The following is a 15,148-nucleotide window of genomic DNA, read 5'->3' on the forward strand; positions in this document are numbered from 1 at the left end:
CGGCTTTTAAAAACAAAAAAACAAACCAAAAAGAACACTTCTGGTTGGTATTTACGTTGATCTTGGACCGAGTTCACTGAGTTTTGAGTGAAGGTGCAACGGATGCAAGTCTCCTCCAATTGCCAGGGGGCGATACTGTGCACGACGTCCGGTTGTAACATAAAAAAAAGAAGCAGCGCTCGTCGCTCCAATCAGACCCATTGGGTGAGATTAAATTTGGATTGTGTCACTTTTATTCATTTTAAAAGACTAATACGCATGCTTCATGTCCACTAGTATGCGTCTGAGAATGATACAAGTGAGCTAAAGTGTGCGTTAAGCGTGGCAGAGCGCCTCCGGCTGCGGCTAGCCGCTAAGCTAACGTTAGCATTAGTCGCCCTGTTTACAAATGTTTTGGTCGTTTCGTTCGTTTTAACCCGAACTACAAACTTAAAAAATTCCCCGTTTTGAATTGGCCTGTCATTTACTGTGGCTGACAATGAGGTGTAACTGTGTGTCTTGGAGTGTTTCGATCGTTTGCACTTGTTTCTATGGATCTATGGAACTATAGGGGATGGGACAAACACGTATTTAAATTTTAAATAAGAATAATAATGAAAGTTAGGTAGGAAGGAAAAGATGAATCATGTGGGAAAGAAGGGAGAACGGAAGCGAGGATGTATGTATGAAAGGGAGGGAGGGAGCTTGCAAGGATAGAAGGTACTGAGGATGATCTGAAAGGAAGGCAAGAAGGAAACAAGGATGAATGAAAAGAAGGGAGATAGGATGAAATTAATGTAGGGTAGACGTAATGAAAGCTGTTGTGAAAGGAAGGAAAGAAGGAAAATGATGTACGAAAGGGAGGTTGCAAGGATGGGATGGAATATGAAGGAAAGAAACAAGGATGGATTATAAGAAGGAGGGAGAGAGGAATGATGTTAGAAAGGAAGGAAGCAAGGAGTCATGCGGGAAGGTCAACACGCACACAAATCGCTCACCCGGACATTAAACCCAAGCACTGTCCTTGAGTACAAACCCTAATTTCAAACCTTAACTCTTGTTTGAAACCCTACTTAATGTGTGTGCAGCAACAATGGATCAGAAGATTCCCTATGATGACTACCAGTTGCCAGTGGTCTTCCTGCCCTCTTATGAGAACCCACCAGCCTGGGTTCCTCCTCAAGAGGCAAGTCACTTTGTTTGTGTTTTAGCATTTCAAAGAATCCATACAGTATGCAGGGTTTTTCCTGGCTCCAATTGTTTCTGATCATTTTTGATCACACGTACGAATGCCGTGTCACCCCCACTAACTCAAACAAGCCTTTTTCCTGTGAAGTTTTTACATGCATTTTATCGTTCTTTAACTGTTCATATCATTAATGGCTGAAAGTGCATCGCCGACTGTGGCTCTTCTTTCCCATGTGCGAGGGCATTGTAGTATGTATGTATACATAAAACACAATAAAGTGGCGGCGTGACAATGAATCGCAATATTGCATGGAACACTAATGTAGAGCTGCAACGATTAATCTACAACCAACCTGTTTTGATAATCGATAATTCTCAGATTTCTCATGGAAACAGAGTGATTGCCTGAGTGTTTAATCAAAAGAAGACATTTGCAGACATCTGCTTTTACTTTGGAAAACAATGATCAACATTTTTCCCCATCTTCTGACATGTTAGGGACTAAACCACTTTGTTTGTGTTTTCTGTATTGTCAATTTGAAATGTCCTGGGTTTTTTTTAATCAAGGGATGGAAATTTAAAAATGTTTTTTATCTGATTGTTTAAGTAATAAAAAAAAGAGATTAATCAATGATTAAAAAATAGTTAGTTGCAGCCCTAATATATACACTGTAATACTGCAATTTTTCATTCATTTCGTTTTAGAAAGGAAGGTGGCCCGAAATTAGAAGGCGCCGGCCAATTTCAAACTTTCGACGCAGGAAAAAACGTGGTATACAAGCCATGACAAAGTCAGTTTTCCACCATATTTACCAGTGTTAATCTTTTGTTGTTTTAGCGAGTCCAACACCCCGACTACAACAACGAGCTGACCCAGTTCCTCCCTCGCACCGTGGTCTTGAAGAAACCTCCGGGAGCGCAGCTGGGCTTCAACATTCGCGGCGGCAAGGCCTCACAGCTGGGAATCTTCATATCCAAGGTGAAATGGGTGTGTGCGTGTGTGTGTGCGTGTGTGTGTGTGTGTGTGTGTGTGTGTTTCTAAGATTGTTTGTGCAGCAATCCCATTTCCAATTTCAATCATTGCTCTCACATGCGGTAAAAAGAAAAAGTAAATGACAGTGGCATGATTCAAAACAAGTTTTGCTTTTGGGGATATTTCCACATCTGGGATTTTCTTTATTTCTCCTCAAACCAAATTATCGGCCTATAATTAGCATTTATGTTGATCAGCTGATCGGCTTTCGGGGAACAAAACAAGAAAAGTGTCAAACGGACTCAAACTCTGGACAACACCCGTCCATATAGCCGGCACAGTGAGAAAGTTTGAGTAAGCATGTCATTAACAGTATTTATTAAAGTAATTTAATTGCAATAAAGTAATTTAATTACAGTAAGTTAGCACTCATTATTTCTGTCAGTTGTAATGTTGATTTGACCTAAACTTATGTCAGTGGCCAATCCTTGAATGCCCCCTAAGAGGTCATTGGTGTTTTAACTTTTGTCTAAAATGCTAGAGAATAATTTGAGCTGGGAATGGGCTCCAGCATGCCCGGAACCCTTGTGAGGATAAGCGGTACAGAAAATGGATGGATGGATGTATACAGTATAAAGCACACAAGTATATACAATAAATGAGCAAGTCATGTAAATAGACACATTGCTCCATCTTGTGATCGAATCGGTGATCAGTTATCGTTTTTTTTAAACTTGGTGATCGTGTAAAGCCTTGTTCTTATTGAACGTTTCATTTTGCACTGAAAACTGTTTATATATTGTTTGTTGAAAAGTAGTTCAATAAAAATGCAGATGTTTTCCCTAACATGAGGAATTATGGGGAATAATAATTGTGATTACAGTATGGATCGAAATAATCGTGATTATAATTTTGGCCATAATCGTGCAGCCCTAATATAAAGTATAGCACTCCAAGTACAATAATGATGCCTAACTTAGAACTATGGAAGCCGCGAAAAAATAAAAATAAAATCTAGATCCAAAGACTGACAATCAATAAAATAGATTCATTGACAATCGCCTTGCTCCGTGTCGGCAGGTGGTTCCGGACTCTGACGCCCACCGAGCAGGACTACAGGAAGGAGACCAAGTTCTTTCGGTCAACGAGGTGGATTTCCAAGACATAGAACATTCCAGAGTAAGTCACAATCTTTTTGTGTGCCAAATAACAAATCAGTGGTGCTACTGTTTTGGCGAGTGAGTGGTAAGCTAGTGGATGGGGTGAGGGGCGTTTTTTATAATTGAACATGGGAAAAGAATTTACATATTTTTACGCTGACTACTCGGAATAGAATTATGTAAGATTTTCAAATATAGCGCAGGTTCACTGTTCAGCTCATTACTGATCGATTTAAAGTCTAACTCAGCCTATCTCATTGCGCGCGCGTGTGTGTGTGTGTGTCTGTGTTTTCAGGCTGTGGATATTCTAAAGACTGCACGAGAAATCCTGATGAGGGTCCGCTTCTTCCCTTACAGTAAGTTGTCTAACAAAGAAAGTCCAAATAATCACAGCAAGGGAATCATCATCATGTAAAGTCAAAAAAAACAACCAAAAAAAAGTGTTCCGCTGTGTTCTTTTCAGACTACCAGAGGCAGAAGGAGAGGACTGTCCACTAGGTGGCATCAGAGAAACAAGGAAGAAGGACTGAGGCAGGGACACCCCCCCCCCCCCCCTAAATGCAGCTCATTTGCATCTATGAATACAAATGAATCTATGTAGTCAAAGAGCGTCACTTTAACAAAGCTTTTAAGTGGAAGAAGTTAGAATTTTTCGACTAGCCCATATGAGCGGAAATACCTGATAATCTATGTAGAAAGGCTTGTGTGTGAAATGTAAATATTATGGTCATGTGCACACAAAAATAGATCTTAAAAATAAATCAGGAGCTTTCTGTGAAAGTGAACTAATCCAATATATCAAGCGCATTGCTCTTCTACATGCAGTTTTTACTTATTGTAAATAGATGACAGCCTTATGACATTATTGTCAATATTTATGAATTGTCATGTTTGATTTGATTGATGGGCGACCGGTTAGCATATCTGCCTCACAGTTCTGATGACCGGGGTTCAAATCCCGGCCCCGCCTGTTTGAAGTTTGCATGTTTTCCCGTGCCTGCGTGGGTTTTCTCCGGGTACTCCGGTTTCCTCCCACATCCCAAAAACATGTGAGGTAGGTTAATTGAAGACTCTCAATTGCCTGTAGTTGTGAATGTGAATGGTTGTTTGTTTATCTGTGCCCTGCGATTGGCTGGTGACCAGTTCAGGGTGTACCTTGCCTGTTGCCCGAAGATAGCTGGGATAGGCTCCAGCCCGCCCGCAACCCTAGTGAAGAGAAGCGGTACGGGAAATGGATGGATGGATGGATTTGATTGATATTGTAAAGTGTATTTTTATCAGATTCAATCATTCTGTTGCTGTACCACCATTTCTTGCTTGATCCTGTCTTTACTCTCTTTTCGTCACTGTCATGATTTTACCTTGTTATATTACACTTAAAAATAAAAATGAAATCGTTTTTTTTTCATTGGTGTGTGAAATATGCAAATCTTTGAATTACATAAACAACTGTTGAAAGATTTGGGGTCACTTACAGCCCCAATTCCAATGAAGTTGGGATGTTGTGTTAAACAAAAACAGAATGCAATTATTTGGAAATCATGTTGAACCTATATTTAATTCAATACACTACAAAGATATTTAATGTTCAAACTGATAAACTTGATTATTTTTAGCAAATAATCATTAACTTAGAATTTTACGGCTGCAACGCGTTCCAAAAAAGCTGGGGGAGGGTCATGTTTACCACTGTGTTACATCACCTTTTCTTTTAACAACATTCAATAAACGTTTGGGAACTGAGGACACTAATTGTTGAAGCTTTGTAGGTGGACTTCTTTCCCATTCTTGCTTGATGTACAGCTTCAGCTGTTCAACAGTCAGGGGTCTCGCTTGTCGTATTTTACGCTTCATAATGCACCACACATTTTCAGTGGGAGACAGGTCTGGACCGCAGGCAGGCCAGTCTAGTACCCGCACTCTTACTACAAAGCCACGCTATTGTAACACGCGCAGAATGTGGTTTAGCATTGTCTTGCTGAAATAAGCACGGGCGTCCATGAAAAAGACGTTGCTTGGATGGCAGCATATGTTTCTCCAAAACCTGTATGTAACTTTCAGCATTAATGGTGCCTTCACAGATGTGTAAGTTACCCATGCCATTGGCACTAACACAGCCCCATGCCATCACAGATGCTGTCTTTTGAACTTTGCATCCATAACAGTCCTCATGGTTCTTTGCCTCTTTGGCCCGGAGGACACAACGTCCACAATTTCCAAAAAACAATTTGAAATGTGGACTCGTCGGACCACAGAACACTTTTTTGCATCAGTCCATCTTAGATGAGCTCGGGCCCAGAGAAGCCGGCGGCGTTTCTGCGTGTTGGTGATAAATGGCTTTGGTTTGCATAGTAGAGTTTCAATTTGCACTTACGGAAGTAGCGCCAAACTGTATTTACTGACATTGGTTTTCTGAAGTATTCCTGAGCCCATATGGTGATATTCTTTACACATTGATGTTGGTTTTTGATGCAGTGCCGCCTGAGGGATCGAAGGTCACGGGCATCAATGTTGGTTTTCGGCCTTGCCGCTTACATGCAGCGATTTCTCCAGATTCTATTATTAAATTATATTTAGCCTAAAATGCCCCCCCCCCCCCCCCCCCCCCAAAAAAAAAGATCTTTTAAAACCATTTTGAATGGCTCAAAAGTACCCAATTGGAGCGCTCGATTAAGGACGTGGGAATACATATTCAACAAAATTGGCGGGCCATAGCCTTGGAAAATTCCGGACATCAGTGACCATCAGTGACTAACCACTTTACCGGGAAATTATCCAGTTTATTATATAGCATTATGTATGATAAATAACAAATCTTTTTTTTTTTTCTTCATCTACTTTGCCAGCACCGTGTATTGACTGGAAAAACAATTAAATGTGCACCAAAAAACAAAACAAGTGACTGCCAGAAGAATGACTACATATTATTAGTGGGGTAAAACTGTACACTAGATGTTAACGAGTATAATTTTATGTTACTAGTAGCATGGTTTTGTTCTACTTCACGTTTTTTCCTCATTAGTATCATTATAGTAGAGTACATTACACAATTTCTATTACTGCTCAGAAATGTTATTCAGTAGCGGGAAAAACTTCACTAGTAAGACAGTTACTGTACTGGTGTGCCCTTGTTATTCTACGAGGGCGCTGAATTGTCTTAGCAGTGAGGACAAAGGGCACACTAGTTCATGGTCAATTCACCGCCCTAGTAGAATGGCAATGTTATTAGTGAGGCAAAACTGTGCACTAGTTGACATCTACATCATACTGGTGTTGTTTTACTAGTGCACCATATTTGTTCTCAGTCGTTTTATTAGTGTGCTGAATTTTCTTACTAGTGAGGACAAAGCATACTAGCGCATGGACGATCCAGCACACTACTAGAATGACGAAGGCTCACTAGTAGAACAACGTTACACGTGGCACAAAACTGCGCTATTTGACAACTCGGTGCTATGATTCTAGTACTACTAGTGAAGCACTAGATGTTAACTACTATACTGTAATTGTGTAATTTGTAGTACTAGTCGCTTGCGGTTGTCAACTAGTGCACAGTTTTGCCTGACTAGAAACGTAGTCATTCTATTAGTGCGCTTAATTGCCTTACTAGAAAGGACAGAGAGTGTACTAGTACATGGACAATTCAGCACACTAGAAGAACTAGGGTGCATAGAATGCTAGTAAAATGAGTATGTTAATAGTCAGGCAAAACCATACGCTAGATGACCTCTGCATCCTACTAGTACAAGTTCTACTAGTGTGTAGTAGTCATTCTACTAGTGGACAGAAATGTCATACAGTAGTGGAAAAAAACATCACTAGTAAGACAACCATTCTTGTAGGGCACCTAAGTCCTTCTACTAGTATGCTGAATTGTGTCACTAATGAGGACAAAGAGTGTACTAGTTACAGACAAGCGCACTTGTAGGATATTGAATAAATGCTCAAAGGGATTTTGTTTTAGACGTCGTAGTCAATAACTTAATTGTTTGTAAGAAAAACACTTAAAGGGCCATAAATCAAATGTAAAACAAGTCAACCTTGCTCGGTTTATTTTCTCTCCCCCAAAAGTTCACAAGCAGACATCAGCTGAACATCATCAGAAAAAAAAATCTGTCTGCCACCGGGCTTCATTTCAGTGTTTTCCTCAATCATAAACATCAAATAAATACAACAGATCATTTCTATCAATCAAGTAAGCAGATATTAAAACGAGACAGTACAAGAAAAAAAATAAAATATTTACGACTTTGTTGCACAAATAGTCTTCCAGTATTGCATGTAAAAAAAAAAAGATGTGTGCCACCAAAAGTAAAAATCGCATTAATACCAAACGCACAGCTTATAATTTTTATATTTTCCTTAAAAAATGAATCGATTTCATGTGCGCTGAGCTCCATGGGACCCAAAACTCCTTTTATTTTTGTGAAAACAATGAAAAGGGCCCAACGGAAAAAAAACGACTGTAAAAACATATAGTGCAGCAACAACGCCCAAACATGTGCGCTAAAGTACCAACAACAAAATAATAATTCATTCATCTTATTTCAGCATGGACTGAGGCGATTCCAAAATGTGTAAACACGTCATTCCTGAGGGTTAGCGTCCTGTTTGGAGCTTTCGTCCACGTTCTCCAGCGAGTCGCCCCGCTGTATGGCCAGTTCGGCGGGGTCCATCTTGGGCAGGGTGCACTGCTCGGGAAACAGCCAGGGCTTCTGCTCCGGAGAGTTCTGCTCCTTCCACTCGGGGTACTTCTGACCCGCCTGGAGAACGTACCGCAGCATCTGGATGGAGGAGGACAATGATTACCAACACTATTCACAAACTATCACATACAGTCATTTACATGTATATAAATACACACATGAATATCATATATTATTACAGATCTTTAAAAAAATATTACAAATTTTAAAAAAACAACAGTTCTGAATACAGACTTTCGCGCCTTCAGTGTAGCCCAACATGCTGGGCAGCACTGAATTTTTTTTCTGCTTTAAGAGTGACATTTTGAAGCCCGTCTTGTTTCTCAAAGTTTGTAGCGAATAGCGATGTAGTCTCAACTTGTTTGGTGCGTTTTTTGATGTTTCTCCATCTCCAAACAAACTGGCAATTGTTTAGAGGTTTACAATTACCATGCTAATTTCGGTTAGCCCCTCTATGGCATTTCGCATTATATGTTAGCATTACACTAGCAGACGAAATTACATGGTTTGATTAAACATTTTTGGATTACCGGTAAATATACACTGTTTATTAATTTATTTTTGTTTTATGTGTCAGTTTGACAGTTAACTTCAACCGGGAGTGACAAATAAGCAGCTTGCCGCAAGCACGCTGTTGCTCTTATTTGGAGAACAATGCAAGCGAAAGAGTTGTTTTCCTTTTCCTCAAAGTGATGTTACACAATAGTCTGCCATTTCTTGACGGTGAGAGCGTGAGAAGAGGCGCTGAGAAATACTTTTTAAAAAATTGTGTTTTAATAAGTTTAAATGTGTTTCGAGGTGCTAAGAAATATATATATTTTTAAAGTGTTTTAATAAGTTTAAATGTGTTTCCAGTGTATGGGAAGGGTTTCTTCAAAGTTTTTATTTTTATTTTTTTAATGATTTCTATGCTGTTGGTTAAGCTTGTTAAGGTTTAAGGAGTGTTTCTCAGCACGATCCTTGGCTCACTTGATGAAACGTTAAGCAGTGTCGCCGGAGCAACCTCGTAATTGCAGCAGACGTGAATAAGCATCTGACACTCTTCTGTAACTACACGAATATATATATAAATGAATACATATATTAATATATATATTAATTTCCCTTTCTCAACACTACACACCCACATTGACACACATGCACTTGTACACACACACACACGTACATACACATTGACATGCACACACATTGACATGCACACACGCAGATGCACACACACACACACACACACACACACAAATGATCACACCACACTTTGACACACGCGTGGGCAAACATACACACATTCCTCAGCACACAAGCACACACACATCAACATGCACACACTAATGATCACACACACAGACACACGTACACGTACACGCACACACACACACATGGTCCAACAAACTGGGGGAACGAGTTGTGTCGGCTGAGACGTCAACAGCTCTTTAGTTAGCAAGCGCACCAGAACGGGCCCTTCAAAGCAGTTTCTATGGTTACCATTGTCTTTTGAGACACATTAAACCTTTTGGTTTGCCTTTTTAACCACACACACTAATTTGGGGAAAATAAATCTTTCACACACATACAGTAATTAGCAGTTTCTTTAAGATCAGGTGTGGCCAAAATTTGTGGGCCCAACCCTAACTCTTGATACATCAGAACCTTACACAGCAGGATTAAAGGGATACTAAACCCTTTTTTCTTTTTCTTTTTTGGTGCAAGAATAGGTTGTATGTGGCAGAACTTGTCAAAACACGGTATTTTGAAGAATACTGTCTTCGTGGAATAAGAAATAAACATAATAATAGGGGAGATTCGTCAATTTCAAGGGGACACCATCTTGGGCGATAGCACAAAATGACGTCAGAACCACAGTAGCGCCAGCCGCTAACGCCGGTAAACAATTTGATAAATAAATGTGGTTTTTTTTTGGGGGGGGGGGGGGGGGGGGGGGTTTCACCACGAAGCCTATCTAATTTGTTTTGCCAGCCCCAGGACATTTTGTTAATCAGATTTTCACATTTCTAAAGATGTCAAATTTTCGGGAACACCCTTTACTGTATTTATCTGCTTGCATACTAATACTGCTTTATTGCACGCTGCTTGTAACTTCGAAACGTGATAGGTCAGGACCATCGTAAACCGAGGACCCTCTGTATTATGTGGCCCTCGGAGGAAAAAGCCTTGGGCGACCCATTAAAGAGCTCACTGTAGCTTGTGTCTTGACTTACCCGCGGCGCCAGGACCTCAGAAGCTTTGTTTACCAGCCACTTTGGAAGAGAACCTGGGAAGAAAAAGACACCAAATATTCAGAATAACCCTTACATACAATCCTAATCCTGAATCAATATTTTGGAGAAAAGGGTAAGTGTAGTTATGTTTGGCACCAAACATTTTGGGATAAAAGCATCTACTATCCAACCATATCATGTCCTATTTTACCAAAGACATAAAAAAAAATAACAATTATGAACATTGTCATGATGTTTTACTCTTTTACTGTTTCTAGATTCCCCCATGACCCCATCGCAAACGTGATGGAAACACAGACAGTTCTCAGGACTGTTTCAAGCTCCCTCTTGAACACTGTTCCCACTGTCCCATATACGGTACATTACAGACATTTATGGAATGTCCAGTTTCACAGTTTCAACATTTTGGAAGAATGACTTATGACATATTTTTATTGCTGTCAAATTTGAGCTGAACATCATGTTAGCATCGCAAAATAATAATAAATTTAAAAAACAGTTCCAAGTTGAATCATTCGTGTTGAAGTCCATCCGACCTTTGGGGTCGGCTTGTGAAAGATAGATGAAAATGCAGCTGCTGGGACCCGTGGGCTTGATGTAATAACCGGTGATGATGGAAACGGCTCTCACCATGTCACTGCGAGGGGGGAATTTCTGGACAAGGCAAAATACAGATGCATCTCAATGAATTAGAATAGTGTAGTTAAAAGTTAAATTATAAAAAAGTGTAAAAAGTTTGAGAACCAGTGCTGTAAGCTATAATCATCAAATTACGAACCAAATGAAATAATTCACTCTGTGTGTCATGATTCTGTTTATTATACCAGTTTCACTTTTTGAAAACCGTATTGTAATGTATTTAAGAAAAAAAAAAAGGATCCACACATGGCGGACACGTGGAGGCATACCGGATGTTTGACGGAGAAGTTGATGATGATGTACTCGTCGTCCGTCACTCGCCACGAGCGCAGGGTCACCACATCTCGGTTCTTTATCGGATTTGGACAATGCCCTGCGCAGGACAAATGAGACCCAGCGATATTAGAGCTTCTTGATGTGTTTTCCCTCGGTTGTCCTTCTGGAAATGCGCCTTGTTGTGACAACAAACACACTGGACAGCACTCAGGGGCCTCCTGCATCCTCTTAAAAGGGTCAACACCAGGCTCATGACTAGAAATGGTCAGGGACGTCCTTACAAGGATGTCCAATGGAACGTAAATAATGAAGACAAGGCCTTTCAAAGCCATATTAAAGAAAGTCTGGACAGTGACAGGAGAGGGTGCCATATCGTTACCCAGCATGACATAACGTCCCTATGGAATGCAATGCAACATCTGACTATTTACAAGATGTAAAACACCCCTGTCAAAAAAAAAAAAATATATATATATATATATACTTTTTGGACAAAAGATAAATGTATTAGGAATCTCTTTAAAGTAATGATGCAGGATTTTGTTTGATTCATATGTTTTCAAGATAGGGTTTACCTCGCACAGGCGTAACCTTTTTTTTTTTTTTTTTTGGGGGGGGGGGGGGGGGGGGGGGGGGGGGAACGATGCATTTGCACGGCTTGTCCGGGATGATTGGAACAGCCTACAGCAACACAACCAACCGTTTTGTCAAAAGTCGCCCAAATTCCACTTGACAAGGCTAAAAAAAAAAAAAAAAAAAAAACTCTCCGAGGCTAATGCAAAGCCTGGAATAGAGACAACATGGCGCCCATAAACCATGTGATATGGATTCAACCAATGTGGAGCAGTGCAGTGAGTCGAGTGTCCAGACAATCCTTTATACATCTTTGCCGCCTTTTTTCTCCTCAGTTAAATGTGATAGGCTCCAGTCTCCGGCCACACTAATGAGGACAAGTGCTGTAGAAAATTGATGTTTTTTTTTCTTTTTCTATATATGGCGTGTGATTGGCTGGTGACCAGTCCAGGAAAGACGGGCACGCTCACATGAGTAGTAGCCGAGGTCGGCGCAGGCGGAGACGCGGGCGATGTCGAAGCTCTCCACCATAGCGGCGTCCCACGTCTTCCGGTACTCGCTGTCGTGGATGACGTCGTACATGGTCACCGCGGAGACGTCTTTGATTGTTATTTTACACTGGAAAACGCACACACGCGCACGCGCACACAAGGTCAAATTTTATTGCACCGAGCGGCCGATGTCGACAATGTTGGCTTGGGTTGTCTTGGACTCATTTCGCAAAACATAAAACTTCAGAGTCAAAAGAGCACGTCTTTGCCACGAATGGCACTTAAATAATGTTTCAATTAAAACGTATTGCACAAAAACTTACATAAAAATATACCCTAAGTGAGTGCTCGAAAACAAACAGTTCTAAAAGATTAAATGAAAATGTATAGAATTTTGAAGTTAAATACAACTGAACTGAAATGGATTAAAATACAATTTAAGCAACTTTAACACTATACAGTCAAATATTTTTTCATTTAGATTATTCGAATTTACAGTTTACGAAAACCCACCTTCACCATCTAAAGAAATTAGAATAGTACATTACTGTGTGTTTTTTTTTTTTTAATTAATAAGGTAGAAATTTGAAAATATAAAAATGATACTAAACAAGTACAATGGATGCCAGCTAGGCTGTGCAAGTGTACGTTTGGCAAATGTCACTCCTCAAGTGGGCACTGGCAGATGAGTTATCAGCATGGGCTTTTTAGCTCAGTGGTTAGCACACTTGACTACCAACTGGTGATGTGGTTTCCAAGCCCAGGTGGTGTGGCTGGAACAGCGCAGGATCACCACCGTTACACATGACTAAATTATGCAGTGCAAATAGCACCGTGGAATAATGTTATGTACAAGTAGCAGGGGGGGGGAAAAAAAAAAAAAAAAAAAAAAAAAAATCGAAATTATTTTTAAGTGGCATTCTGAAAAGTATTTTCCCATGTTTAATGAATCTCTATAATAATATAATAATAATATATATATATATTTTTAGTTTAACTACGAAAAAAAGAAAATAAATGTTCTCTCCCGTTCTCATGCAGTGGTTCTACGCCACTGGTGTCAAACTGGTGGCCCGGGGGCCAGATCTGGTCCACCACATCATTTTATGTGGCTCGCGAAAGCAAATCAAAATTGCTCATTGTGTTCTGGTGTAATAACACTGTGTTATTTCCAAGCATTTTTTTTTTGTTACCAATCCCCCTTTGAAAAGAAATGTAATAGTTGAAAAACATGTTCTTATAGGCTTCTGATTTCAAAACTGGTTATTCATCAATGTGTTGTGTATACTGGATGTAATTATATGAGGTAATCTTTCGTTTATATGTGTTCACAGTCGTAGCGGCCCTCCGGGGGAAGTCAAAACTACGATGTGGCCCGTGACAAAGATGAGTTTCACACCCCGGTTGGTATGCACGCTCGCTCTAGTGGTACATGAAAGAATCACTGAATTAAATGTTCACGCTTTGCATAACGTTACAGTGGTTGAAACTTATATTTGCGATCCAGTGCAGTAAATGTGTTCAGTGCAGTTCAATTGTATTTCACTCTGAAGTATAATACAGCTGTGTTAGAACGGTTTGTTTTCAAAAAATTTCTAGATACAATTTAATTCACTTTCATGCGCTTTTTTAAAACTCGCCTTGATCTTGTGTACTTTAGGCCCTCTGCGCTTGCTCTTGTCTGTGGGCACTTCCATCCACACCTGCATCCCTTGGCTGTTGTATTTGCTCAGCCAATTCTCCGTGGATAAACACTGATTCTTGAAATCAGAAAACGTAGACTCTTCCGGTAGGATGCTGGCAAGAGACATGGTCCCAATCTCCCAGCAAGTACAAAAGAAGAAGGCAAACACCCCAGAGAGAGAGCGAAAAGGAAAAAAAAAAAAGTCGACAAGGTGGCTCTTCTAAAATTGTACGCCTCAAAGTCAAGCCAAGCTTTTTTGGGGTTGCTGTCTGAATAAAAAGAGAAGGTGATCACAGATCGAGTCGAGCCGGATTCTTGTGACCGAATTCCTGAGCCATGCCTTCACACACACGCGCACGCACGCACGCACGCACGCACACACACACACACGCGCGCAAACGCACAGCAACACACCTCCATCGGTGACGTCACTACGTACAGGTACAAAAAAAAAAAAAAAAGCACTAATTCGACTCTTGTACTCAAGCCAAAAAGTACTAACCCTGAACTGTACTTTAATCCAAAAAAGTTTTAAAAATACAAACGAATATTACTTCTTGACCACAAGTTTGTATTTCGTGACCAGAAATTAGCATTTCATGTCCAGGTTACATCTATCTAAAATAAATGTAATACAAATTAATAAAAGTACGTGTCATATCATTCCTGGACATTTGGGTGAGCAAATCAAGCGCCGCTTTTCTAGACCCTTTACGTCCCTTTTCGTCGCGAATTGCAGTGAAGGTGCGCTACCCTTTTTTACCTAACTGTCCAGATATGATATCACTATTATTAATTTGTATTTTGTGCGCACATTATTCCTACTTCGTGACCAATAAAGAGTATTTCGTGCGCAGTTTATGCCTAATTCCTAACCACACGTTTGTATTTCGTGGCCATAAATTAATATTTTGTTTAGCACGATATAAAACAAATTAATATTACTAAACTGTAAAATCATTCGTGAACAGTTGGTAATTTAATCGAGCGCACCCTTCACACACAAACACACACACACACGGTGGGTACTAGACGTCGCGTATGCCGCGAAGGTGCGCTCCATTTCTTACCCAACTTTCAAGGAATTATATTAATATAATGAAAGTGTATTTTGTATATTACAAATACATCGTGTCCACAAATTAGTATTTTTTTACGCATTTTATATCTATATTGTACGGGGGTGTAGGGGCTGAGCGATAAATTGTGTTGTGGCCACGAAGTAGGTACTGTGTAATGTGG

At 40.1% G+C, this 15,148-nt stretch overlaps 2 protein-coding genes across 2 annotated transcripts; one reads left to right on the forward strand and one right to left on the reverse strand.

Moving 5' to 3' along the window:
- The first annotated feature begins 113 nt into the window (after positions 1 to 113).
- On the forward strand, positions 114 to 4,708 carry pdzd11 (PDZ domain containing 11). Its single transcript, XM_061686004.1, has 6 exons — positions 114 to 204; positions 1,068 to 1,165; positions 2,006 to 2,146; positions 3,221 to 3,319; positions 3,596 to 3,656; positions 3,764 to 4,708. Exons 2-6 carry the CDS (start codon positions 1,073 to 1,075, stop codon positions 3,796 to 3,798), a joined length of 429 nt encoding a protein of 142 aa, XP_061541988.1. The 5' UTR covers positions 114 to 204; positions 1,068 to 1,072; the 3' UTR covers positions 3,799 to 4,708.
- A 2,642-nt stretch (positions 4,709 to 7,350) lies between these two features.
- On the reverse strand, positions 7,351 to 14,231 carry stard14 (START domain containing 14). Its single transcript, XM_061685720.1, has 6 exons — positions 13,863 to 14,231; positions 12,202 to 12,349; positions 11,152 to 11,255; positions 10,780 to 10,897; positions 10,223 to 10,275; positions 7,351 to 8,084 (listed from the first exon to the last, which is right to left on the reverse strand). The coding sequence occupies exons 1-6, from the start codon at positions 14,031 to 14,033 to the stop codon at positions 7,887 to 7,889; spliced, it is 792 nt and encodes a 263-aa protein (XP_061541704.1). The 5' UTR covers positions 14,034 to 14,231; the 3' UTR covers positions 7,351 to 7,886.
- Between the last annotated feature and the right edge of the window lie 917 nt (positions 14,232 to 15,148).

This window comes from Phycodurus eques, chromosome 9, assembly GCF_024500275.1.
Source record: "Phycodurus eques isolate BA_2022a chromosome 9, UOR_Pequ_1.1, whole genome shotgun sequence".
Lineage (NCBI taxonomy): Eukaryota > Metazoa > Chordata > Actinopteri > Syngnathiformes > Syngnathidae > Phycodurus > Phycodurus eques.